Genomic DNA, 26,424 nt, shown 5'->3' on the forward strand with positions numbered 1-26,424 from the left:
ACAGAAGGGGTGGCCCAAGCTCCCAGTGCCGTCTGTGAGGAGCCTGGGGACCTTTGCCCGGGGAAGGCACTTGTCTCCCCAGCATCTCTGCCTTCCACCCGCCCCCCCTCTCCCCCACCCCCCACCAGCCTGCCGGTCCCTCACCATCTACCCGCCGCTCCAGCGTGTACGTGCAAGGTGCCTTGCTGTCTCCTGGCTTCCAGAGCACCAGCGCCGTGTCCTGGTAGGTCTGGGGCACCTCGGGAGGAGCTAGCTTCCCTGGGATGCCTGGCAAGAGAAAGGGAGCCACAGTGAGCCCCTGTGCCTTAGCTTAGGGCCCATCCCCCATCACATCCCCCTTGGTCCCTGCCCCGGGCTCACGGGCCACAGCCACGGTACAGGAGCTGGTGATGCTGCCCAGGACGTTGGTGGCTGAGCACTCGTAGAGGCCGGCGTGCCGCTTGCCTGCCCGGGGGATGCTCAGCAGCTGCCGGCCGTCTTTGCAGGACACGATGATTACTGAAGGCTCTGACCGTAGGGACTGCTTGTCTGGGGGCAAAGGAGGAGCAGGAGAGGCTGCTGAGTGAAGCCCCCCTCTGGGCATTTCCCGCTGAACATCCCCTGGCCTTGGGGCCACTTGCCTACCCCTCTCTGTGGGGGAGAAGTGTGATCTCCTCACCTTTCATCCAGGAGATGTGGGGTGCAGGGCAGGCCGCCGGCAGGCAGAGCAGGGTGGCTGCCTCTCCCTCCAGCAGCACCTGGTCCTTGAGTTTGATGTGGAAGACCGGGGGGAAGTCTGGAGGGAGAGCAAAGACAGTCATGGGTCTGCAGGGCCCCTGGCTCCCTCGCTGCTGATCGACGGATGCACGTGAGAACTGGCGCTGCCTTCAGGGAGCAGACTGAAAGGCCATCTCTTCCCAGTCAGAGGTGGGAAGTAGAAGGCCTTGCCTTTGAGAATCTCCTCTGGGGCAAGCATCAGTTTCCCAGGCACTCACTGTGTGTAGAATTCTCTTTTACTGACTATTGAAGATGCTTAGTAGCTGCCACCTCGTATGTTTTTAGGTCATTTTGAGCAGGGCCTGGCACTCAATAAGCGCTCTGTAAGCACTTATTAGATAAAAAAAACACAAATATTGAAAAACTACAATGGTTAAGCTCCTGCAATACCTATTACTTCTGGGGCACCACAGGGCAAGTGACAGGAGCTGGTGACCTGAGCTGAGACTCCCAGGAGTGAACAAATGTTCAGTCAAAATGTGCGATCTCAAAAGACCTGAAGTCAAGGCAAACCCGGGGCAGACCCCGAAAGTGTGTGTCAGTCTCCCCCATCCCTCATGGCCCCTGGGGTCTGGGGAGCCCGTCCCAGACCTTCTATGCACTCCCTCAGGTCAGCTAAGTGGTGTGAGCTTTTGAAGGAGAAAGAGACAATATCTGCATGACCTTGGACCCTGTCTGTAAATTGAGGAAAATAATAACACCCAGCTCAGAGGATTGTTATGAGAATTCAAAGAGGCACGTAAAGCGCTTAGCAGATGTCTAACATATAATAAATGCTCAAAGATGTTAGCTTCTATTGTTGTTGCGATTATTATCTTGTTAATATGCCCAGTAGAGAAGCCAGGCACAGACCCCCGTGGGAAGGGGCTGTTTCAGCAAAGCTGGCTTCACAGCTGGCTGGTGAATGGGCCCACGGCAGGGCTGCGGATGGCCAATGTCTTTGCTCCAGGTCTTTGCTGGCCTGTGGCTCCTTAGCGCCATGGGGATTTGCACTCCTGCTCCCTGGGAATGTCTTTATAGAAAAATCCCATTCTGGTCCAGGGATGGCGGGGTGGGGTGGGAGTGGGGGTGGATTTCTCTCATGTGGGCAGAAAGAGCTGAGAGGTAGATACCCCTGGGAGCCCCAGCTGCTGCCTGTCTGCGGAATCAGAAGGGAGTAGGGTACGGATGAACTGGGCCGAAGAGGACCTGCAGAAGTGGATGATCAGGACAGCAGCATGCCCCCCCCCACTGTACCCCAGTGTTCCCTAAGGAGGGGTCCCACACCGAGGCTCCAATAACATAAAGTGAATATAGTTTTGTCAGTGGGCTGCCTTCAGAGCAAGTGAGGGTACTGGGTCGGGGGGAGAGAGAGGGAGCCGAGGAGGAGAGGTGAAAGGTGACCCTGGCCCAGCTCTGCCAGTCCCACCCCCATCTCCCCAGGGGCCAGCCCTAGTTGGCAAAGTGAACATGGGGCCTTCCTCCTGCGGGGAGCGGGGAGAGGATGAAGTAAGGGGACACGGCCTCGCCTCGGCAAGAAATCAGCTGCACAAGCAAAACCGAGGTGGGAGGGAGGCCCCAGGTGGGAAGGGATCAGCTGTCCCCAGGCCTCAGTGCTGGCTTCCCTCTCTCTCCCCCCTCCTTCTCCACCACTGCCCCCACCAGCTGGCCTCCCTCCCTCCTGTTCCCTCACTAGAGCCCCACCGTCTACCGCCTCGAGTGAGATGTCCTGGCTCCCCTGGCCAAGGCGAGACACGGTTACGTGTCTAGTAGCAAGCCTGGCTGAGGCACGTCTGGGACGGTTCTGAGGAGTTTTATCGGAAACTGGAGAAGAACAGATGGTGACTGATAAAGGTCCTGCACGCAGCCCGGTTTGGTGGGCCTGCTGCTGTCTGCAGGCTGGTCTGGAAACCCTGGCCTCCTGAACCTTTGCTTGTCGTCCTTGAGTAACACCCCCCTTTCAGGTAGAGGACTGAGGTGACCCAGGTGGAGAATACCTCCCTCCCTGCAGCCCCAGGACAAGTGGCAAGAGAAACGGACCAGGGCATATCCCAGGTGTCCCTCCCCCCAGCAAAGAGCCCTGGAGGCTGCTTATCTGTGCGAAGTGCCTTCTGTAGGGGCAGAGGGGACAGGGAGGGGCGATCGGGTGTTTGGGGCTACAGAGAAATGGAAGGTTGGAGGCACAGTCCAGACTGCGGGCCTCTAGGCTGGGAGAGAAAGGGTGTCTTTGGGAGCATGTTCATGCATACACACATATGCAGGGGGGCTGAGAGGCAGGGAGCCCTATCCCGAGCTCCGTCAGTACCACACCCAGTGACAGAGACCTTCTGGGGAGGAGGCTGGCCAAAGAAAGGCATTAGTATGATGTCGCGAAGCGACTTGTGGGCTCTGACTGCAGAGGGTCATACAGTCCAGCCCTCTGGCTGCTCCACTTACTACCAGCTCTGTGATTTGGACAAGCTACTTAGCATGGCTAAGCCTCTGTTCCCTCACCTGTAAGACAGGGAGATGACAAGAATAGTTCCTAAGCAATGTGGGAGCGTTGAGTGAGGGAATGCTTGTAAAGTGCTTAATAGGACGCTTGGCATTGCTCATTAACGGTAGCTTCTGTTGTTGTCGCTTCCTGACTCCAGGCTCCCTCCACCGCTGCCAGGGCTCCCCCAACGTGGGCCATCTCCCCCCCCCCCCCCCCCCCCCCCGGCCGTGACCTTCCCGGTGGCTCAAAGGGGACTACTCACCGAGCAGGTCTCTATTACCTGACTCGCTGCGCACATACTGGTGACCCAAATTCTCCTGGACGCTGCCAGAGAGGTTTGGCTGTGACCCCTTGTCCTTCCGCAGCCGAGAGAGGCCCCAGCGCAGGCGGCTTCGGCTTTCTGCAGGAGCTGCTAAGAACCAGGCCCATGAGCACTTGCCCAGCCGGTACGACAGAATAGAGAACTTCTGGCCCCGACCCTAGCCTGTTCCCACACCAGCCTCTGCCCCTCGGCCTCGCGTCAGCCCGGCCCTGCCAGTTCCGTCCTCAGGGCCTCCAGAAACGCCTGAGCCTCTTTGCGGTGGGTGTCCCCGGCCCGCTCCTTCTCCCAGAGCGTCCCTCCAGCGCACCTGTCATCCCAGCCCCACACCCGCACTCCAAACACACTCGTTCACACATTCGCCCTCCACTCTCCCCCTGGGCCCCTCCTTACCTGAGGAGCCCGACACGGCGCTGGCCTCAGAGCCCAGGGACTCCGCGGAAGGCGTGGTGGCGCCGGCCTGGGCGGCCAGCTGGTTGTGCGCGAGGCCCAGGCGCCGCAGACTCTCGCCCTCGGACGTGGCCCTGCGCAGCCGGCTGAACAGCGGCGTGCTCCGGACCGACGCGCCCCCGGAGTCCTCGCTGCTGCCGCTGCGCTGCAAGCGGCTCGACAGCCGCTCCAGCGTGGAGCTGAGCCTCCTGCGCACCGCCGGTACCGGGGAGCCCCGCGCCGAGCTGCCGCCCTCTGAGCTCTCCCCATCCCCACCGCGGGCCTCCCAGGCTGGGTGGCGCTGCGCGGGTGGGGTCCGCCGCAGGCGCTGGGACAGCGACAGCGAGAGGCGGCGGACGAGGCCCGGCTCCCCGACCGCCCTGAGGTCCTGCACGGAGCGGGAGCGCTCGGGCCGTCGCACCAGCTCCAGCGGCGTTCCCGCCGGGCTGGGCCGGTACATGCCGTCCTCCTCCTCCGCGCCACGGAAGAGGCCGCGCTCCTCGGAGCGCGAGCGGCTCAGCAGCCGCAGCCCCCGCGACAGGGGCGACTCACGGCTGCGCTTGAACTTGGCTTCGAACACGGCCTCCGACTCCAGGTTCTCGATGCTGCTGCTGAGACTGCTCCCTGGCCTGCGGGGCACCGTAGGGACCCGGGCTTTCTCGGCTGGCCCTGGCGGAGCCCCGGGCGAAGGCAGGCGCTTCTCGGAGGCTCCCGGAGGTGGGGAGGCCACCCTGGCGAACACAGCCGGGTGGGGCTTGGGCTCCGACGGCGATGCGACAGGGCCCTGCGGGGGGCCTTGCGCGTGGCCTGACAGCTGGAGCGACTGCATGATCTGGGCATAGGGTGTGAGGGGGGGCGCTAGGGTTTGCGGAGCTAGGGGGGGCTGTGTAGGCTTGGGGGCTGGTTCTGGCGTGGACTCTGGGGCCTTCTCTCGGGCAGGCTGGGGTGCCGAGGGCTGTGCAGCATCACTGGGTGTGGCGACAGGAGGTTCTGAAGCCTTAGGGACACTGGGCTTGGGGGCGCTGGGCCGCACAGGGCTAGGTAGCTGGGCCTCGCTGAGGGCGGACAAGGAGGGAGACTCCTGCAGCCTGCGGGCCCCGAGCCGGGCCACGGGGATCTCGAGGGGCGCCCCAGCTCGGCGGTGCCGGCCCCCCGGCTCCGCCTCAGCCTGCGAGAAGCTGCTGCTCTTCTGCAGGCCCCGGGTCTCGGGCGGGTGCTGATGGTGGGGTGCTGCTTCGCTGGAGGCCGCCCGAGCCAGCCGGGGGTCCCGGGCACGGCCCCCCAGGCTCTCCAGCAGGGGGCCCCTTAGGCCGCTGACCTTGCCATCCTCAGGGCCACCCCGCAGCAGCCGCTGGCGCAGGGTCTGCAGCCTCTGGGCATACTCGCCCTCGCCCAGGCCTCCTCGGGTCAGGCGGGTGGCCCCCGGGCTGGGGCTTCGGCGCTGCGGCAGCTCTACAGACGCTGCCTTGTGCAGGCCCCGGCCCGGCTCCCTCGGCCCGGCCCGGGGCAGGGCGCTCTCAGCCGAGCTGCCCCTCCGGAGCTCTCCCCGCCGGGGGCTGGGCTCCTGGCCTGGGGAGGGGAGGACCTGAGGGCTGGGGGCCTCCTGGTCCTGAGAAGGGGCCTTTCCCTGCTCCTGCCAGTCCATGGGGGTGGCGGCCCCAGCCTCTGGGGCGCCCAGGGCCTCATCCTCAGTGGGAATGTCAGTGAGGGACACCCGGGAGCCCGAGAACTCAGGCTGCAGTGGCCGGGGCACTGAGGGCAGCTCCTCCAGCTCTTCCTCTTCAGAATCGGAGGAGGACGACAGCCCTCCACTAGGGGGTGGTCTTCTGGGTACGGCCACCCACACCCGCTCCGGGGGTGCCCGCAGCAGCTCAGGGATGGGGCGCAGCACCAGGTGGCACTTGTAGCTGATCTGGGAGCGCTGGAGACAGGGTACTAGAGTCAGACCTGAGGGACCCACGGGGCCAAACTGACCCACTCAGGCCCACCTCATCCCCGGGGGAGAAGGCCTACGGCAGGCAGAAGTGGGAGCTGAGAGAATTAAAAGGTGGATGAAGACAGATGAGCAGAAGTGAGGGCACCTGATAGAAAAAGCAGGGTTAGAGAGAGAAGGCTGTAGAATGAGAAGATGAAGCCACAGAGCAGGGCCCAGCCAAACTCACCTGCCATCTCCGCCGGGAGAGGAATAGCTTTAAGTGATCCGTGCTCACCTCTGCGCCCCTTGCCTGTGCCTGTAAACCAAGAAAGAGGGCCTGAGGGAAAGCCCTCTGTCAACCCTAACCTTCCAGGTTTGGCAATGGAGAGACAACGGCCACAGGAGGGGACAGTAGACAGAGCAGCGTCGAGTCTGGGCTCCTGGGGCTCCCTCTCCCAGGGGATCTGTCACAATAACTCCCACAGTCAAGGTTCCCACGTGTGGACAAATTGCCTGAACCTAAGCGGAGAGGCGGGAAGTCGGTGGCTCCTAGGCTTCAGAGCTCACACCAGGGCTCAAGGCCCTGTCCTGGTGCACTGGCTGCCCTGGGAGGCCTGTGCTCAGGCCCCCAGCTTGAACCCTGCTCCCCAGCTCCCCAGCTGTCTCCATGTAGAGACAGTGCCCCAGACATCTCTCTGGAGCCTTGGGGGGCCACACCTCAGATGCTTCCCTCAGCCACCTTTTCAGAGCTCATTTCTGATCTGAGAGACCAGGCTTGTACTCCAAGGACAGATGCCAGAATGACCTCAGCCTTCTGTTGACCCAGCACGATGCTCCCTGGACGGTTTGTTCAGTCGCTCTTTCTGGGTCATTTGCTGAACCCCTCCCTCTGCCTGGCACTGTGCCCTGCAGTGCTGGAGTTTGAAGATGAGTGAGAACTCTGCCACAGGGAGTTCAAAACCAAAAGGACAAGACAGCCAGGCCACCCACCAGGCACAGTGTGGGGGACCAGGGCAGGATGGAGGCGAGCCACAGGAGCGAGGAGGACTGGGGCTGGTCTCGAGAGCCAGGGAGAGCACTGATGTGCATCCCTAGGATGAGGGGTGGGGGTCCAGACCTGTGCCTTGGAGTCCACGATACCCCAAGCTGAGCCTCAGTTTCCTTATCAGCAAAAGGGAAGTGATAATACCTTCCTCTGTAGAGCTATTGTCAGGCTAACGGATCATATGTAAATAAAATGCATGTCATGGTTACTGTACACACTAGGGACTCAATAAAATGGAGCTGTTAGTAACGTTCTCGCTCCTTCCACCTCTTCTATCACCAGTTTGCAAGACAAGACTCACTTTAAACCAAGGATGTTCTAGGGTCTCCTCTGCGGTAGGCCTCCTGCAAAGGAAAGAGGATTAAGAAGGGATTTATCATTCATTCATTCACTCAATAAATGTTTGGGAAAACGGGGCCTCTAAGGAGTTGGGGGATTGACTGTCTACGGGCAGAGGCTTGGGCAGGAGTAGGGGCGGCGTGAGGGGACTCTGCATGGGGGAGGCTCCTCGGGCTTCATACTCACAGCCGGTCCCGCACCAGCACTTTGATGAGGAAGCCCCGGGCCTCTCTGCTCAGGCTCAGGAACGTGGTCTCCTCGAAGGCCACATTGTAGTTTTGGATGTTCATCAACGTTGTCCGATCGTTCTCCCCGACAAACGGAGAGATTCCCGTCAGGCTGCAGGGGTGGAGATGGAGGTGGCTGGAGTGAGATGTGGGCCCCGGGGCTGAGATGAGACAAAGTGGGGTGCCAGTGGGAGCACAGGGCCGGGGACAGGCGGAGGCTGGGTGAATCTGGGCAGAATCTTGCAGACTTTGGCCTGTCCTGCCCCTACTCGATCCCCTGAACGGGCAAGGAGGCAGTACTGCCTTGAGACCTGGGCCACCAGGTCCTTAGCCCAGGCCCGTGCTCTAGAGGACCTGTTCCAGCCCTCCTCCAGCCGCGGCCTGTCCCTGAGGTGAGGATCCTGTGCCAAGGGGATACGCCCCTGGAGCCTGGGCCTCCCCTTTGTAGCCCATGTTCTGGACTAGTTCCCTGCCTAAATGGCACTGAGCCGGCACTGGCCTCCCAAGCACGCCACGCGTGCCCACCCCTTATGGAGGGGTGTGGTGGCGGCCAGAGCTTGGACACTCAGTCTGGGTGTCCACATTCATGCACGTGGAGGCCCCTCCCAGGGCAGGAAGGAACCAGCGTGCGGAAGAGAAGAGGCAGGCTGCAGGCCCCCAACTTCTCCCTTGCCCCAGGCTCTGCAAACGTTAGGGGTGGGCCTGCTACGAGACTGTTAGGAGACGGGGTCCTGAGTGCAGAGGGGTCCTTACCAGAGGAAGGCGACGACACCCACGGGCCTGAGGGGAAAGGAGAGTGGATGGGTAAGAGGACAGCCCAGCTCCCACAGGAAGTGAGCAGTCCTCTTGCTACCATGATCTACTGAGGAAAGGTCCTCCCTGTGAACACGGCCGTGGACAAATGGGCACAGCATTGCCTCCTTGGGGGAGGACCCTGAACCCAGAGATCCCGACATGCCTGGAGGACTCAAGGGTCATGGCAGGGCCGGCCTAGGAAGCCCAGAGGAGTCTGGGGGACCAAGAGACCGTGCCTGCCTCACTGGGGGAGACAAGGTGGCTGTAGGTGCGGAGGCCCAGCACCCAGGACTGTGAGGGCTGAGGCTTGAGTGATTGGGTCAGCCCTAATGGATGAGGGGGAGGGAGTGACATGGGCAGGAGACCCCCGTGCGCAATGCCACCAGCCAACTGTCACAGTAGGCATCCGGGCTTAGTAAAGCTCCTCTGTGCCACTGAGCGAGCCCTCAGCATGGCACTGAGGGAAGCTGCCCTGGCCCGTCCCAGCAGCCCAGTATGCCAACGTTACCAGATGTCCGTGACCCCAGAGACAGGGGTCTGGTTGACAACCTCGGGTGCCACGAACTCGGGTGTGCCATATTGGCAGTACTGGGGCTCTCCCGGCGTCAGCTTCTGAGCGTTCCCGAAGTCACAGATCCTCACCTGCTGTTCACCCTCAACACCATCCCATACCAGCAGGTTCTCAGGCTGCAGGACACAAGGCAAGACATGGGAGCTGAGTGCAGCGGGGAGGACACCCCAGTGCCTGGCTCCCACAGGTGCTGTCTGCTGCCCACCCCACACCTGCATCTCACCTTGACATCCAGGTGCAGCACATGGTTCTTGTGCAAGTAGCATATTCCCTCTAGCACCTGCCGCATGTAGGCCCGGATCTGTGAAAACAGGAGGCCCAGAGTCTGGGGTGGGGTATTATGTTTGATCACCACCAGGGTTGTAGCAAGAAGCCAGGCCATGCTTGGGAAGTGGCCTTCAGGTGGCTGGTGGAGGGGGCTGAAACATAGGTTTGGGGTTATTGAGATTCAGGGCTTCCATATACAGCTGCACAAGTTGGGCACAGCACCATCATAGGAGGGCGCCATTTGCATGATAATAAAAAGAATTGTGCAGTGCACAACGTGTACAGCCCTACATGGCAGGACATCATTGAGACTGAACAGAGTCTAGATGGGGCTCCTTCTGGCGCAAGGCCTGAGGAACCTTTATGTGAGGAATACTGGGAAACAAACAGAGTTCGGGGCCAGGGTGGGTGCCGAAATTTTCAGAAGACAATTTAAGTCCCAGCGTGGGGGTCTGCTCTGATGGGGGAAGGGGGCTTTGCTGCCTACCTAACAGTGCTCTCCACCACCACCCCTGGTCTATTCGTGGGCACAGATGGCATGCCCAGGGCGCACCCCTCGGGTCTCAGAGCTCAGGTGGGTGAACACTGGTGCCCAACCTGGCCCCTACCACCCACTGCCCTCACCTCAGACTCACACACGGTGGGTTTCCTGGCCATTCGCTCCAGCAGCTCCTCTGTGCAGCTATGTCCTGGATCAAGGAGAACAGTGACCAGTGCCAACTGCTGGGCCTGCCTTAGGCAGTGCCCTCCACCCCCAGAGCTCAAGTCGGGTGCCAGCTCAGCACAGGGTCCTCCTTCCCCGAAAAGCACATCTGCTACCAGTGAGCAACTGCACCTTCCCTCTTCCCCCTGTCATCTGGGTGCTTAGATGGGACAACCCTGCTTGAACTCTCACTTGTTGTGGGATCTCAGGCAAGTCACCTAACCTTTCTGAGCCTAGGTTCCCTCCGGTGTCAAATAGGGATAAGACTCCTCTCACCCACCTTGTGAAGTATCTATAAGGATCAAGTTAGAGCAGCATTTTGTTGACTGTGGATGGAACTCCTTGACTCTATTTGAGAATGACCCAGAAGGCCCATGACACATAATAATTTGTCATTTTACTGAGGTTTGGGTTCGAACAGTACAGACTGGGAGGCTAGCATGTAGGACACGGTCACCCTGCAGGTGGCAGTGACAAGCCAACCATCCAGCATCCTTACCTCAGTGTGACTTTGTTTAACCATAGCTCTTATGAAAGGATAAAATCCATTCTTTATGAGAAGAGCCTCTCAAATAAAGCCAAGTATTAGTGGGGTCACTGCAAACGTTCAGATATACTGTACTGCATTTCATGATAAAAATCATGCACCTTTTGCCACCTGTGTGACCTCGAGTGAGTTACTTAACTTCTCTATATCTTAGTTTCATCATCTATGAAATGAGGATAATAAAATTCCAAGAGATAAGCATACACGATGATTAAATAGATTAATATCTGTAAAACTCCTAGAACACTGCCAGGCACACATCAAGCGCTATGTAAATTTAAGCTAAAAAATGTTGTTTTTCACACAAGTCTCCAGACTCCACTCTGTGAAGTATTTATAAGATGTCTTCAGAACTCCCAGCTGTCAATGGGACCATTTTGTAACGTGTGAAACGTGTTGCTAATCGGCTGTTACAAGGGCCAGTCATTCAGGCCATGTGTCCCCCACCCGCCCAGCCTGTCCCAGGATACAGCTCGGTGACAATGACCAGTCCCCGGCGCCTCTCGAAGGCCTCATGGAAGTAGAGGATGCAGTCATGCTGGAGCCGGGCCAGCAGCCGGGCCTCTCGCCACGCCGACGCCTTTGGCTTGGCCTGACTGGGGATGAACTTGGCTGCAAACTCCAGGCCGGAGCTTCGCTCCACTACACGCCGCAGGTAGGAGAAGGCACCCCTGGGTGAGGACACGGGGAGAGGACAGGGCTCAGGCGTTGCTGAGCCTCAGGCCCAGCCTCCCTTGGGCCCCGGACACCACACCCCCTCCTAGCCCCACACCTGCCGATCTCCTGGTGGATGTCGTAGAAGTCGCTGAGTCTCCTTCCTCGCCGCTCCTCATCTTCCCTGACCCCCTCCACCTCCACAGCTGTCTGAGCTGAGGAGAGATGCCTGGTGTTAGGTGGAGAGGGCAAGAAGGAACGAGGGCACGGGGAGGGCAGGTGGAAGGCACGGCCGAGAAGCAAGAACGTGGGCAGCCGGGGCAGCGCGGCTGGGGCTGCAGCAGGTGGCGGTCTGGAGTGGAGGGCCGGGTGAGTGATTCCCGGTGGGAGGGCGCTCACGTGGGATTCCTGGGTGAGCCCTTGGCCTTACTCCTCTTGAACTCCAGCCCACCTGAGTGCACAGCCAACTCTGCTTTGCAGGAGACTTCGCCAGCCAGGTTGCGGGCCGTGCAGGTGTAGACGCCTCCGTCCTGGGACCCCGCGCTGAGCACCACCAGGGAGCACTCATTCTCCTCGTACACGAAGCTCACGTGGTTGCTCTCGGTCAGCAGCGCCTCGTCCTGCAGAGGTGGCCGTCACCTCCAGTCCAGGCCTGGCTTCCCCTCCACCTGGGACCCAGCTTTACCTCCACGCCAGAGACCCAGTCTCATCCTTACCTTAGGGCCCACCATTATCTCCGCCCTAGGGGCCTTGCTCAGACCCAGGATCAGCTCCACCCTTATTTCCCAGGGTCACCAGCACCTCTGGGTCCCACTTCCTCCTCCTTTTCACACCTCTGACAACTGCTCTCCTCTCTGTCCAGGCTCCTCTGACCCCTCCCACGACCACAGGAAATCACTCCTCCCTTCCCTGTAGGCTCCTGGCCAGCCCCAGCTCGGACTCCATGGAGGCCTTCATCAGCCTCTGACCTTGTACCACATGATGTCCGGCAGTGGCTTCCCCTCAACCACCACGGCGAAGCGAGCGGTTTCTCCAGCTCCCACCTCAACGTCCTCCATGATGGACTCAAACCGAGGGGCCTCTGAAACACACAGGGGTGAAGGTGGGGGAGGGAGGGGGAGAGAATAGGGGGGTCACGGGGCCTGCCTCTCTAAGCCCTCCCTCAGCGACTGGCTCAGGCAGAACACCAGACCGCCCCTGCCCCCCCCACCCAGAGCCCCAGCAGCCCACCCTGAGGCTCTCAAACTCCACCCCCAGCAACATGAGTTCCTGGCCTGGACCAAACGCTGTCCTTGCAAATCCAAACGTGATGTTCTGCATACCTCAGAAAACCCAAGCCGGGGGTGCAGGCTTGCTTTGTTTGGCTCTCGTATTCATGTGCCAGCTTTGAAATTAGGAGATTTTCACACACAAAAGAAATCTGGACTTCCTGTCTCTCTTGGAAAATCAGGACTGGCTGTCCTGAGCTGCTTCCCTCACTGCATTAATGGGCTGGCGAGGAGTGGCCGACACTGCCCCCTGTGGGTGGTGGCCCTTCAGCACAGTTCTACCATGGGCTTCTCGAACTCTAACCGTCCTGGGCCCTGCAGGCAGCTCAGTCTACGACCCTGAATCAAGTTCATGGAGGGCATTGCCTCTATCTTGAAGTTTTCTCTCTGAATCTTATTTAAATATTTAAGGGGCCTTCAGCCATCTGGGAGATGGCAAGATGAATCCACGGGCACCGGTTCTCAGTTTAGTTCTCCCACGTGTGACTGATTTTATTCTCTGCACATATCATGCGGTTGTGTTATTTCCTGGTAAAGCAGCTTCTAATTCTCATGATGGAATTAAATACATATTCCAATATGCTTGTGCTTTTCGAAGAAGCCTGTGACTTCCTGGTGCCCTCCTCCTCCTCTGAGAATGTTTGAGGATCTGGGCTTTAAAGGGAGTGGGAGAGGGAGGCCTTGAGGGAAAAGCAGGGGTGCTGGGCAAGGAGCACTACCCGGCCACAGGCACACAGCTCAACCTTTACATAGATAAAGGGGGAGGTCATCCTGGGGAATATGCATCAGCGGAGCAGGTGTGGAGGAAAGAGGCCATTCCACCCACCTGGGGGGTAGGGAGTGGGGCACAGCAGGAGGGGGTGTGGATCCAAGCCCCAGGCCTGCTCTAGCCCTGGCCAGCTGGGACTCAGTCTCCCTCAGTCACTGTCCCAGCCAGGCTGGCTGCAGGGCTCTCAGTGTCCAGAGCCTCCCCAAACCCCAGGGCTCCTCCTATATCTGGGAAGAAAGATGAGTCCTGCAGATGGTACTGTCAAGGAGCAAAGCGGTTGGGAACTCCCTGGTGGTCCAGTGGTTAGCCCCGTGCTTCCACTGCATGGCGGGGCGGGGCGCCCAGGTTCAATCCCTGGTTGGGGAACTAAGATCCCGCAAGCCACGTAGTGCGGCCGACAAAACAAAACACACACACACACACACACACACACACACAACCAAGGAGCAAAGCGGTGGCTGAGTAGGAAGTGCCAGGATGAGGTGGGGGAAAGCTGGGCAAGGGGAAACCAGTACTCCATCTACCGCGGGGCCAGTAGCGTCCCCGTGTCTCCTCCTCACACACTGTACTGCCACCTCTCTCCTACTTTAAGGCTGCCTGCTCTGCCCTCTAGGAATCTGGCCCCTGGTCTGCTGGGAGTGGGGATGGGGGCAGTGACAGAGGTCAGTCTGTGAAGGTCAGAGGATCAGAAGATGTCAAGTGAACTTCAACAGTTTTTTTTAAAGCACTAGAAAATGTACGTTTACCCCATGATAAGATGGCCTGTGCTAACTAAAATGTCACTTTCTTTGCAGTTGGTTGGAATCTTATCTACTCAGCAGGTAACACTGTTTAGCTCACGCTGATCTGACGTTCGGAGTGGCAGTTACATATGTCTAGAGTTAATTAACAAACCGGAAAACAAGATAATTACTACTTCATGCATGTTACAGTCTGAGAGAACTACATCTCGAAAGGAGAAATTATAAAAAGGGTCCTCACTGCAAAGGCTGGAAGGCCTTGTCAAACAGGCTTGTGTGAAAGGGCAGCAGCCAGGATCCCCAGAGCTGGGAGTCTGGGGATAAGATGCCTCACTTGGGCCTTTTTCTTTTTTAAATTGACTTGGTCCCCCACCTCCTCCCCGTTTGTTTCATTTGAAGTACTATTTGCTGCTGTGTTTAACACAGGATCTAAGAACACTGTCTGGCTTTGGAGTAGGGCATCCAGGCTTGAATCCCAGCTCCTGACTTATGAGGTTGTGTGACCTTGGGCCTGTTACTTAGCACACTCTCTGGGTCTCAGTTTCCCCATCTGTAAAATGGCTATGATAACCGACTGCATCTCACAGGGTTGATGTACATATTAAATGAGGTGATACATGTAAGGTACTTAGCGCTGAGCCTGGCACATACTAGGTGCGCAGTAAGTACCTTAGTAGTACTGCCATTATTATGGCCACCAGATGGACAGGCCTGAGAGGGGAGACCTAGGGTTGGCAGGTGGGTGTGTTCACCTGGGGGTGTGAGGAGAGGGCTGTGGACCTCTCAGAGGGAGGGGAGGAAAGGAGGCGGCTGTCACCTACCTGCCAGCTCCAGTGTGACCGAGCAGGCCTGTGTGCCATGGCGGTTGTGGGCAGTGCAAGTGAGGGCCCCCACGTCCCGGCGGCCCACCCGGCAGATCCGAAGACAGTACTGGTCGTCGTCTGGCTGGCTCAGCTCATACACACCCGCCCGGGCCTCTAGGAGGGCCCCTCGGCAGCTAAGGGACACAGCACAGGGAGGTCACCCAAGATCCAGCCCCAGGGAGGTCGGCCTGGCCGGCTGGAGCGGGACCGCCTCACGTGAGGAGTAGGGCATGCCAGGTGGGCCCCACCTCCTCCAGACGACCTGGGCCTCCACGTGGTTCAAGGTGACGGTGACACTGGCAGGCTGTCCCTCCACCACGCACACAATGTCTGGCTTGTCCAGCACGGCGGGCGCCTCCTCCAGGGGCGGGCCTGGGAGCAGGAGGGCTGGCTCTATGCTGGGCTTGACACCAGATCCTCAGCACCCACTGCTCCTTGAACCCTCCCAATCGCCACGCGAGCTCCATTTTTACAGACGAGGAAGCCGAGGTTCAGAGAGGTTTAGCGACTTATCTAGGGAACTCAGCCAGAAGCAAGCAGCAGAGCTGGGATTGGACACCAGAGCCTCAGCCTTGCCCACTGCGTGTGCTGCTTTTAGGAGTAAGAAGGAAGCACTCTGACAGGTAGGGGTCGCGCCCAGCCACGCCAATCCCGCCCTAGTTATCACGTCCACACCAGCCCTGGAGCCTCCTCCATGGCCACCCAGTTCCCTGGCCCAGTAGCTCTCGCCCGACCCACAGAACACCAGGCTCACCACGGTCCAGCAGCTGCACGGGCTCAGAGGGGGGCGAGGGCTTGCTGCTGCTCTTGATGGTGGTGCTGAGGACCCGGAAGATGTGCTGGACCCCCTTACGCAGCCCGGTGGCCGTCCACCCAGGCTGCCGCAGGCCCGTAACCAGCGCTGTCCAGTGGTCTGAGCCTAGCACCTGGTGCTGCACAGTGTAGGTCAGGGCGTCCGGGTCTGGTGGGGAGGCAGCTGCTAGACGCAGGCCTTGCTGGGGTGACCCCCGACCCCATTCAGCTGGCTCGGGACTCAGGGATTCATCATCAGTCTGCTCTGAGGACCTGCCTCAGTTTCTCCTGTCGCTTCTGCCCGTCCCCTATCTGCTCCTGCCCAGCCACAGGCCTGGCCAGGCTCAGAGCCCACGAGGTGTCAGGCATGGGATCCAGTTACAGGCATGGAGGGACCTTGACTTAGTCCCGATTCCTTGCTACTACCTGAGGTAGGGAGACTGAGGCCCAGAGCAGCAGGAGATCGTGCACAGGGAAGGAGAGGGGGTCCCCAGGACCACGACCCAAGCACCCAGTCCCTCTGAGAAGAGAAGGGCACGTGGCAGCCCCCCTTTCTCTCCTCTCCTGACCCGGAGCCAGGGCTCTGTCCACTGTGGGGAGGAGGCCCGCAAAGCCGCTCCTGGCCAGGGTCCCAGTGCTCCATCCACCCCTGCCCGCACCTGTACGCCCCCCTGGGCCTTGCCCTCCTCTCCTGGCGCCCTCAGGGCCCCCGCCCCCACCCACAGCCCTGTGTGGCTGGGACCCACCGATGGCCATGTCGAGACTCCTGGGGGCGTCCCATGCGAGCGTGATCATCTTTCCGGTCACAGCCACTACCTGTGGGGCGCCATCTGGGGGGCCTGGAACCACATCTGAAAGCCACAGGTCCGACGTCCGCTGGGTCCTTTCGGGCTCAATGGCCCCACAGGATCACCAGGCCTCCAGGCAGTGGGCTGGGGGCCGGGGGCACAGCCACGGGGGCAGAGGCAAGGCCAGCTGGCTTCCCGGGGGACCGAGGGGGAGGGAGCTGGTGTGGAGGCCCCGCCCTCACCCAGGCCCCTGGGTGGCCCAGAGGCTAGGCTGTGCACACAGCTGACCGGGAGGGTACCTGCCTCACCTGTGACATAGAGGTGTGCATAGCAGGCCGCTTTGCCCAGTTTGTTGGCAATGACGCTCTTGTAGACGCCAGCATGCTGAGGTCCCACACTAGGGAACACCAAGCGATGGACATCCCGGTCTGTGGGCGGGGTGGGACAGTGATACTGTGTCTGAGCTAGGAGGATACTTTGGAGGGTGGGCCCATGCCACCCAGGCCAGGCCCTTCACTCCCACCCGCTACAGGTGGAAGGGAAGGGTGGGGCAGACACAAGGAGGGTGTCCATCACGCAGCACACTCTAGGTCCAGGCCACCAAGTGCACACCTGCAGCCCTGCACCTCTTGCCCGTCCCTCCAGCACTACAGGCCCAGCCACTTCTCATCCTCCTCCCACGCCAGTTCACTCTCTGTGGGTTCCTGTCCTGGAGAGCTCCCTCTTCTCCATCCTCACAGCCACTGCCGGTCCCATCTCCAGCTCAGAGCCCATGAAAGCCTCCACGCGTGCGGTCCACACCCCACCAGCAGCATCGCATGTGATCTCTCTATCTGGGGACCTTAATGGCACCTACTGCTAAGCAGGTGGCCTCCAAAGCCCTCAGCCCAAACTCCCGTCCAGCCTCGTCTCCTGCTATTCCTACACGTCCTGACCCCGACCCACCATCAGGCCCCTGAACAAGCCACATGAGTTCTTTCTCCAGGCCTTTGCTCACAAAATTCCTCCCTTCTGGACTGCTCTTCTCTTACCTAAGGCCTCTTTCTCCTTCAAGATGCAGTTCAAGTGAGTGTCAGCCCTGGGAAATCCTCTCCACGCCCCTGGTCCCCTCTGTACCTCCATCTCTGACTCCCTCCCCGGGACCTCCAGCACCCAGCCCACGGTGCTTTGGGTGGTCCTTCCTCTTTTCTTGCACACATCACGCCTCCTGTAAGCTCCTTAATGACAGAGCTTGTATGTCCTGCCAGGCCCAGAACTGGATGCCTTGCATGTAGTAAGTGCAAATACATTAGATTATATATTACAGTAAGAGTTGTTTCCGTTGTACCCAGCCCATGCCAGATACTTGACATACATTTTTTCTCCATAATCCTTTCAGCAACCCTGCAAAAGTATCCTCATTTTACCAGTGAAGGTCAGAGACATTAACGAACTCGTCCCAAGGTCACACAGCTAGTAAATGATGAAGCCATGGCTTGAACCTGGTTCCCTCTGATTCCAAAGCCCTCTCCCTACACCGTGCTTCCTGAATGATGGTCAGGAGGCCATCCCTGGCGGGACGTGAAGGGGAAGAGATCTGCACTGTCCTCTTTCCTTGACATCAGGGCCATCCCCAAACACCCCTCCCTTCTCTTAGCGGTTATCTCTGCATGGAACGCCCACCCATTCATTCATCTCTGCTGACACTATTTATAAAGGAAGAGAAGCCCAGGGCTGCCACTGACCCCAGATACAGACAGAAGCAGAGGCGCCGGCTCAGATCCTGAGACAGACACCCACCGGGGGCCTCAGAGCAGATTGTGATGAGATAGGAAGCCTGTGGGCTGAGCAAAGACAGTGGCAGAGGGGGCCGAGGGGAGGGTCAGAGCCGCAGTGGTGACACTAGAGATGGGAGGGGAGAGTGGGGCACGGGTGACAGGGGACGTCCTGGTTAGGAAGTCAGACGGTATTTGTCTGCCCTTGGGTAAACCCCTGTCCCTCTGTAAGCCTCACTTTCCCCATCTGTAAACAGGGGTCATAGTACCTGCCTTACAGGCCCGTGGTGAGGAAGGTGAGATCACGTCAGGCCTTTAGCACCCAGGGCCTGGCACTCAGAAGTGCTTAAGAGAGGGGAGTTTTGTCACGTGGCAGCCGTAAGAGGAGCCCACCACGGGACATGGGGTGGCACTGTCTGATGAGGCGTAGGTAGACCTTCTCACACAAGACTCAGACTCCTTTGAGGATGGAACTGAGATACACCGTGAGAAAGTACTTTTCCCTGCTCTGTCTTCTTTATTGACTACTCAACAACCCTGGATCAAGCATCCTTTTGATGCCAGACACGACCCACATCAGGCTTTTCACTGGAATTTCTCAAGGGGGCGTGAGCAGCATCGCTTTGTCAACACAGATGATGACGGCAGCAACACTAAGATTTAACACTCACTGCCCCCCTCGCTATTTGCCAGGCCCCGCTCTAAGTGCTTCTGTGTATTAACTGCTTCAATTCTCCCAACAAGCCTACCACAGATGAGGAAACTGAGGCCTGAAGGCATTCTGTAACTTGCCCACAGCCAGCAGCAGGTTGGACTGCCCGTCCAGTAAGTGCTAACAGGACACCGAGGCCCAGAGTGGTGACCCAGCAGATGGGTGCCGTGTGGGCTCAAGGAAGGAGGCAGTGACCCCACAGCCTCTCTGGGCTCCCCTCTCCCAGACGCCCCATCCCTGACCAGGTGAGGAAAGGAAGGCCTGAGGGTGGGGAGAGGGGGCGGGCACTGCAAGCAAAGACGGTGCTGGAGGGGACACCCGCAGGGTCCCTTCCCGGACACCTACACTGTGTCATGCGCCGGTCATCGCTGCTCTGGATGCGGTGGCCATTGTGGAACCAGCTGATGGTGGGGTAGGGCAGGCCGGTCACCTGGCACTCCAGCATGGCTTCCTTGGCCAGTCCCACGTCCAGGTCCTGAAGCGGCCGCAGGAAGTCGGGCATGGACAGCCGCTCCAGCTCGCCCTGCTCCGGCTCCTCAGGGATGGACGGCATCTTCTCCAGCTTCGAGCTGTAAGAACCACACAGCTGCCCAGAGGCCCGGAGCCGCACCTCCCACCACAGGGCCGGGGCCCCACAGAGGCAGCCCTGGCAGCACCGGGGGCCCCGGGTGGTACCTAGGGCCAGTGGCAGGCGTCCGAGGCTCCTCCACGTAGAGCTGGGCTGAGCAGTGGGCCTGGCCGTGGGCGTTGGTGGCACTGACCTCGTAGAGCCCCTCGTCCTCACTGCCCACGTGGGCGATGTGCAGCGAGTGCAGACCTCCTTCCTGCCGAAGTCGCAAGTTCTCGCTCTCCTCCACGGGGCGGCCTGGGAGGGAGGGGCGGGCATGCAGAGCAGCCTCAGCCAGGGGCCCTGCCCTCTGGCCCTTGGGGGTCCCCCAACATCTGCAGGGCAGAGGGCCATACCAAACTGAGTCCAGGTAACAGAGGGGGGCGGGCTGCCGCTGATCTTGCAGTCGAAGCGAGCTGCGCGTCCCTCCAGCACCTCCACATCCTCCAGCATCCACGTGAACAGGGGCGCCAGCGAGGGCCGCACTGTCAGCCGGGCGCTGCAGGTCAGCTCATCTGGTGGGGAGGGGTCAGCACTGGGGCAGGGAAGGCCACAGAGCCCCAGGCACCCCGACCCGTGGGTCCTGACCTTGTGCTGGGCAGGAAAAAGGAGCTGGGCCAGAACCTGGAGCCTGGCAAGAGCCCAGTGAGGTCCCAGGGCACCCGAGTGAGACAATGGGCAAGATCTAAAGAGCAGACCATCTCAGGAGGCTGGCAGTCAGCAAGGGTGGGCGGCAGGCTGCCACGGTGGCTGGGGATACGGCAGGAGTCCAGGGCCTGGCCTGACTCTCCCCACCTCACCTCATCCTGCCCACCCAGGATGAATCTCAGCACAGCTCTAGGAGAAGGGTCTAGAAGCCGAGCCCACTCCCTCCCCCACACCCCTCTCCCTTACCCTTGGAACTCTCCTCTGCCCCCGGGTCGTGCCCACACTCCCTCACCCACACCCCAGACCCAGAGCAAGCGCCCCTGTGCCCCACTCTACCGCCCCACACGGAATCTTCTGGGGGAAATAAGAGCCCCTTACGCGGACCTGATCCTTTCCTGCTTACAAAGCCCCTCTAGTGTCACCTTAGGCGCTCATCACCACAACCAAATGAGGCATTATCTCAGCTCTTCACATGAGGACGAGGACCAGGTCAGAGATGTCGTTAATAATAATAATGGCTGACATTTATTAGGTGCCACACTTTGCCAGGTGCTGTGCTTTGTTCCTTACATACATTATCTCATTAGTCCTATCGATCCCCCTATGAGGTAGGTATTATGATCCCTTTTTACAGATGAACAGTCTAAAGCTCAGAGAGATGAAGTGACTTGTCCCAAGTTACGTGGCTGGTACACGGCAGGGCAAGAACTGGAACCCCAGCGCAGGTGTGGTCACCACACTTCAGCAGCTGGCTCCCGAACGGGAACCACAGCGAACGCTGACACAGAACACACTTTGTGCCAGCTGCGGCGACAAGTGCTGATTTATGGAGGCAGGTGTACAGCACCACCTCCCACCCCACTGCTCTTCACCCAGGAGATGGAGCTCCGTTTCCTGGGCGTCTTATTCTGAGGCCGGTCCTTCACCTCCACTCCCCTCCCTCCAGCTCTTGGGTGCCGGCGGCAGCCCTCTGGCCCAAGCGGGCAGTTACCTTTGGCCGTGCTGAGCTTGCAGGTGTAGACGCCACTGTCGTCCTCATGCACAGAGGTAAGCAGCAGCTTGCATTTCCGGCCATCGAAATGCATCTTGCACTTGAGCAGTGCGGGCTGCAGCAGGCGGCCTCGGCACAGCCAGTCTACCTCCACGTCGGCAGGACCTGCCACCAGGCACTCAAACAGCGCCATCTCCCCGGCCCCCACGTCCACGTCCTGCAGGGGGGCCAGCACGGCCAGGGACCGGCTTTCAGGGTGTGCTGGGGGAAAGCAGCCACGAGGGGCACACGTGGAGCAGAGAAACACGGGGCAAGGGAGACACACACGCACACACAGAGAGACAGACAGACACAGAGAGAGAGATGCATTTTGTTCCTTTGGAGACAGGGAAAGCCCGCCCACCCAGCAGGCCAAGACAGCAAGGAGCTCCCAGGCCTGGCTTCAGGATGGCAATCCCACGTGGGACAGAGAGGGTGAACTCAGGGGAAGTGGGAGGGAATCAAAGGCATGAAAACTGAGAGGGCCACATAGGGGCAGAGACGGCGGCGGAAAAAGAAAACACAGCACACCAGCTGGGTACAAACTGGACTTTATTTGAGCTAAGAAACAGGTATTTCTGAACATGTCCACACCCACTACAGCAGGCCCCTACTCCTGCGCCGAGCCTGGCTAACTCCCTCACTCCTGGACAGAGCATCCCTGGCCCTCGCTGTGAACAAGGGAGCCCCAAATGGGCCCTAAGCCTGCCCCGGGCCAGAACTCAGCCAGGCCTCTTCATCAGCACAAGGCCCAGGGGCCTCTGGCTTTTGGTCTCTTGTGAAATAAAAAGTATTGTGCCATTTGAAACCCATTTCGGGAATGGTCAGTGCCCATGTCCCCCTCTTCTGGAATGGTCAGTGCCCCCTGATCCCCTTGTCCACAGCCCCCTGCCCCTCTGGCCCCCTCCATCCTATGGATGCCATGCCCTGTCCTCTCCCCCTCTGCCTCACCCCACACCAGCTCGGAGGCATCCTTCCCTGACTGTCACAGACACACAGACAGACAAACGGAAAGACAGACAGGGCCTGTAGCAGCGGCAGCACATGCACTCGCTGGGTGCTCCCCTTCGGGGACAGACTGGGGGGTGGTCTTGATACCCCTCAGGGCCGCCCCCTCCTGGCACTCAGTCCATGGGGGGGGCTCCCAGCCTGCCCAGCCATATGTCCACTGGGGGAGGAAGGGTCCACAGGGGCTCGTGGGCTATCCCAGGATGCTGCGTGGGTGGGGAGGGGAGGGGAGGGGAGGCTGGGACAGGGTCCGGGCCGGCAGGGTCTGTGGGCAGGAGGCAGTGAAACACAGCGAGGTCCGAGAGGTGCCTGAGACAGGGGCGCGGCTCGGAGGGTAGCGGGGGGAGCGCAGGCGGCCCCTGAGCTCACTCGCCTGTGTACAGACAAAAACCTCAGTCAGCAAGCGGCAGGTTAGTGCAGCACACGCACACCCACGCAGCACAGGCACGCACGCGCACGCAGACCTGGCTAGGGCCCCCCTAAAACGGCCAGGGCGGCACTGCCACTTTCAGCTCCCCCAAGGTCAGCCCTGGGCCGAGGGCTGGCAGTCAGTCAGAGGCCAGATCTCCGGGGTTCCTGGGCAGGAAGAGGCCCTGGGCAACCAAGGGAGAGGCATTCCTAGGCGTCAGGGGCACCCCAGAGCCTGGGGGATAGTGGGAAGAATTCCAAAGAGAGAGAAGCACCGAGATGTGGGTTAACACAGAGAAGCAAGGCAGAGCCAGACCCTGGAGGGGAAGGAGCAGGCCAGAGAATGGGACTGGGTTCGGGGTGGGGGTGAGAGCTGAAGAGTTCAGAGACCGAGGAGGTGGCGACCCCAGGAGCCGGAGGCACAGGGCAGGGGAACTGAGGCTGGGGGGCCCAGGGAGCTGAACGTGACTCTCAGCGTCCAGGCTCCAACAGGGGGCTGGGGGTCTCCTCAGAGCTGGCCTCTGCCAGGAAGAGAGCGGGGGTGGCTGAGTGTGGAGTTACCAAGGGGTTCCTGGCCCTGAACTGCCCACGGGGAAGGGTGAGTAGAATGTGAGGCAGATGGCCTGCCCTCACGAGGAAAACCATTACCCCCGAGGGCAGCCTGGCCTGCCGTCCCTGATGCCCAGAAGGCCGCCCGCCGTTATGCCCCGAGTCCGGGGGCCCAGCCCTCTCCACATTTCCCAGCTCCGCTCACCCTGACACCCCTCGGGGCCCTGCGATGCTCCATGCCCAAGTCACTCCAAGGGCCCCTCCGGACGGGTCCAACTACCAGACACTCCCCACTGCCACCCCCAACCACAGTATCTTCTGCATAGCCGTGGGATGGACAGAGGAGGCGAGAGATGAGTGGGGAGCAGGTGTGAGGAAGGGGCCTGGCAACGGCAAGGTGACAAAGGCTTGGAAGAGTGTGGGAGGAGGACGGCCGGCAACAGGAAGCAGGGTCTCTCTGGCTGGCACCAGGGCAGGTGTGACTGAGTGTAGGGAAGGCAGTACTGTGTAGGAAGCTGAGCACTGAACAGTTTGCTGTGTGGCCTTAGGCAAATCACCTACCCTCTCTGGGCCTCAGTTTACTCAACTACAGCATAAGCAGCTGAACTTCGGGACCTTGAAGGCCCTCTCAGTTGTGGCATGCTAGAATAACTAAGCTAGTGTCAAAGTTGACACCTGGGCAGGGACAAGGCGGGGTCCAGGGCAGGGGGTTCGTAGAGAGTGTGAGGTACTCACCTCTGACCTCCAGGCGTGCCTCGCACTGCCGAGCGCCATACTCGTTAACCGCCTTGCAAGTGTAGAAGCCGGCGTCGCCCCGCTCAGCGGCCAGGATCCGAAGCTGGCAAAGCCCACCCTCTGCCTCCTCGGCGAAGCGCCGCTGGTCTGGGCGCACAGGCTGACGGTTTCTCAGCCTGTCAGAGGGGCTAGAACTCAGTCCCTGGGCCCAAGGTCCTGACCTGCAGGCGTGGGGAAGTGGGGCTGCAGAGGCAAGCCGGCCTCCCCTCCCTCCACATCACCTGTCCACTCCTCAGACCTATCCCGCTGACTGTGGGCACCCCTCACCCCTGGGTTACGGGGCTAGCTTTTCACCCTGACTCTGCCATCCCACCCCCTCCAGGAACTTCCAGCCCCCTCTGCCCACCTGGGTCTCTCCCCTCTTGGAACCTAACTGCACTTAGAGCAAGCACCAAAGCTATTCAGATCTTAACACTTCTTAGATTTCATGTTTGGTTTTTATTTATTTTAATGGACAGATAGCTTTCCCACTTCCCAAAAGGACTATGAGTGTTAAAAGATCGCACTGGCGACTAGATAATCAATTAAAAATGAAAAACAGAACCCAAACTAATAGAAAGCTAAGTGAACTGAGTAATCAAATGGCACCTGGGATGAAGCACTGCAGCTGAGGCCCGAGTTTAACTCTGGACTCTGGCAGCTCAGACACAAATTGTTGTGTGTGGGCCTAGCACAGGGCTGGGCACAGAACAGGCCTCAAAAATCACCCTATTGTCAAAGGATGGGTGTTGAGGTGGGAATGGCAGGGAACAGGCTTTTTCAGGAGTGAGATGACTCCTGGCTAGTCATGCCAAGCAGACAGGAAACCATGTGTTACCCAAACCCCTCCCAGAGGGGAAGCCCTGAATGAGCATGAACACCGGGCAAGGGGCAGCGGCATGTTGTGGGCAGCGGCACCACTGCACCTGGGATGAGGCCCCCTAGCCTAGGGCAGATCACTGGGAAGTCCACAAAGGGTCCACTGCCCTCCACCCAAAGCCAGGCTTCACAGGGCCCGGCCTGGAGTTGGGGAAGCTGGCAGATGGTGGTCAGTGACTGCTACTCACCAGGAGACCACGGGCTTGGGCTCGCCCTGCACACGGATGCTCATGGTGACATCTTGGCCTTCTCTTACTGACTGGTCCATAAGTGAGACCTGAAGGGGGGACCCCAAAGTGTCAGGTGAGACAAGGCCCAGCTGTGGCTCCTAGGGGCAGGGGGATCTGGGACAGAGGCCTGTTCCACACCAGTCTAAGGCTGGCTCTGGATAAGAAGGGTTAATGGGACCAGGCTCCAGGCCTTGCTGGAGCCTGGTGTGGCCCCAAGACCAAGGGGCCGCACAAAGGAATAGGGGCACCCAGAGATCTGGGGGCTGGCCTCAGGGATCTGACCTTGAAGGTGGGGGGCGCCTTGGAGCCAGTGTCGGAGGAACGGCGGTTCTGGTCAGGACTAAGCTTCATGGTGGGGGCTCGGGGCCAGGTCTCCTCGGGCTCTGGGAACTCCTCTGGGGGGCTCAGGTACTCCTCGTCAGAGGTGATGGGGCTGCTGAAAGGGGATGTGGACCCGCCTGGAGGAGAGACACAGGAGAGGTAGTGGCGTAGAGATGCCAGGGGAGAAAGGGGGCCAGGGAGACAGAGAGAACTGGATGGAACAGCCTGGGGTCAAGGTCCTGACAAGGTCTGCAGTATCCCAGAACCCAGGAGCTCAGGCAGCTCCCACAGGCCAGCCCTGCCCTGACTTCACTTCCCCGGGGTTCCTACTCACTCGCTGAGTAACCTTTCTGCCCAGGCGTTTCCTGTCCCTGAGCCCCTGACTCGTGCTCTGCCACAGACTCTCCGAACCCTGACCCTGATCCTCCTGAGTGAGGGAACCATAGGGAACAGCCTGGGGCAAAGGATTCAGGCACCAGAGGGGCCATTCCTGGGCCCTGTGGGAGACTTGGAATTCCACTAGAGCAGGGAACCCACATTCCCGGCACAGAACTGCAGGCTCCCAATGCAGGCGGTTCACGTCTCTGGACCCCAGAGCGGCACAACCAGGACACCTGTTTCTCGGGTGAGCCGGGCCTGCTGCAGAGGAACACACACCTCAGACAAGCCCCATCCTGACCTCAGTGCCAGGGTCAATGAGGCGGCACTGTCCAGCCGGCCCTTCCCCCGCTCCCTTCTCAGCTTCCTGCCCCAGATACCCCAGGGACACCTGTTGGCCCCCATCCCTACAGCAGAGCCCCCAGAACTCTCAGGGGCTGGGAAAGCAGAGTTTGACTCATCCACAGAGAAGGGTGGCTCAGCCTGGGGAAGAGGAGGGGGCACCAGCATTGGGGGAGGGGTGTCCCCAGAGCCCTGATGCCCTCCCCTGCAACTGGCCAGGGGCCCAGCCTCACTGAGCTGGCTCCTATCCGACTGCCAAATACAGACATGAATCTGCCACAGCCCCCGGCCCCTCCTCCTGACCCCCCACCCCAAGCCCCTCTGGCTATGCCAGGGGCAGGGCTGCACCCCAACTCACCCCGAGACTCTGCACGCGGACCCCAGCCTGCGCTTGCCCCGAAGGCTCTGTCCTGGCACCAGGCCTCCGGCTGCCTGCCCACTGCCCACCCCTGCCGGCCGCTCCCCAGGGAGCAGGAGCCCAGCCCGCCTGGCCCCACTCACTCTGCCTGGCCCCACTCACTCTGCCGAGGCTCTGCACGAGG

General features: G+C 60.0%; 1 protein-coding gene across 11 annotated transcripts in view; it reads right to left on the reverse strand.

The window, feature by feature from the left end:
• The window catches only part of SPEG (striated muscle enriched protein kinase), a gene marked incomplete at its 5' end in the record, with an annotated part of 56,542 nt that overhangs the window by 4,706 nt on the left and 25,412 nt on the right, over positions 1 to 26,424 (reverse strand). For 8 of the 11 annotated variants that reach the window (XM_082630910.1, XM_082630908.1, XM_082630916.1 and 5 more), the window contains 28 exons: positions 145 to 267; positions 361 to 528; positions 659 to 775; positions 3,492 to 3,623; positions 3,924 to 5,880; positions 6,122 to 6,190; positions 7,221 to 7,263; positions 7,445 to 7,597; positions 8,239 to 8,265; positions 8,789 to 8,967; positions 9,075 to 9,152; positions 9,743 to 9,800; positions 10,839 to 11,039; positions 11,141 to 11,237; positions 11,474 to 11,642; positions 11,991 to 12,103; positions 14,621 to 14,796; positions 14,911 to 15,034; positions 15,417 to 15,623; positions 16,201 to 16,305; positions 16,551 to 16,670; positions 19,054 to 19,277; positions 19,384 to 19,573; positions 19,672 to 19,830; positions 20,955 to 21,215; positions 23,694 to 23,914; positions 24,800 to 24,888; positions 25,124 to 25,299. In XM_082630910.1, the coding sequence (XP_082487036.1) occupies positions 145 to 267; positions 361 to 528; positions 659 to 775; positions 3,492 to 3,623; positions 3,924 to 5,880; positions 6,122 to 6,190; positions 7,221 to 7,263; positions 7,445 to 7,597; positions 8,239 to 8,265; positions 8,789 to 8,967; positions 9,075 to 9,152; positions 9,743 to 9,800; positions 10,839 to 11,039; positions 11,141 to 11,237; positions 11,474 to 11,642; positions 11,991 to 12,103; positions 14,621 to 14,796; positions 14,911 to 15,034; positions 15,417 to 15,623; positions 16,201 to 16,305; positions 16,551 to 16,670; positions 19,054 to 19,277; positions 19,384 to 19,573; positions 19,672 to 19,830; positions 20,955 to 21,215; positions 23,694 to 23,914; positions 24,800 to 24,888; positions 25,124 to 25,299 (5,736 nt within the window). The remainder of the gene's footprint in view (positions 1 to 144; positions 268 to 360; positions 529 to 658; positions 776 to 3,491; positions 3,624 to 3,923; positions 5,881 to 6,121; positions 6,191 to 7,220; positions 7,264 to 7,444; positions 7,598 to 8,238; positions 8,266 to 8,788; positions 8,968 to 9,074; positions 9,153 to 9,742; positions 9,801 to 10,838; positions 11,040 to 11,140; positions 11,238 to 11,473; positions 11,643 to 11,990; positions 12,104 to 14,620; positions 14,797 to 14,910; positions 15,035 to 15,416; positions 15,624 to 16,200; positions 16,306 to 16,550; positions 16,671 to 19,053; positions 19,278 to 19,383; positions 19,574 to 19,671; positions 19,831 to 20,954; positions 21,216 to 23,693; positions 23,915 to 24,799; positions 24,889 to 25,123; positions 25,300 to 26,424) is intronic. The other 3 variants (XM_082630909.1, XM_082630913.1, XM_082630912.1) reach the window with 2 other exon arrangements.

Source organism: Mesoplodon mirus, assembly GCF_964341445.2.
Source record: "Mesoplodon mirus genome assembly, chromosome: 8".
In the NCBI taxonomy this organism is placed as follows: Eukaryota; Metazoa; Chordata; class Mammalia; order Artiodactyla; family Ziphiidae; genus Mesoplodon; species Mesoplodon mirus.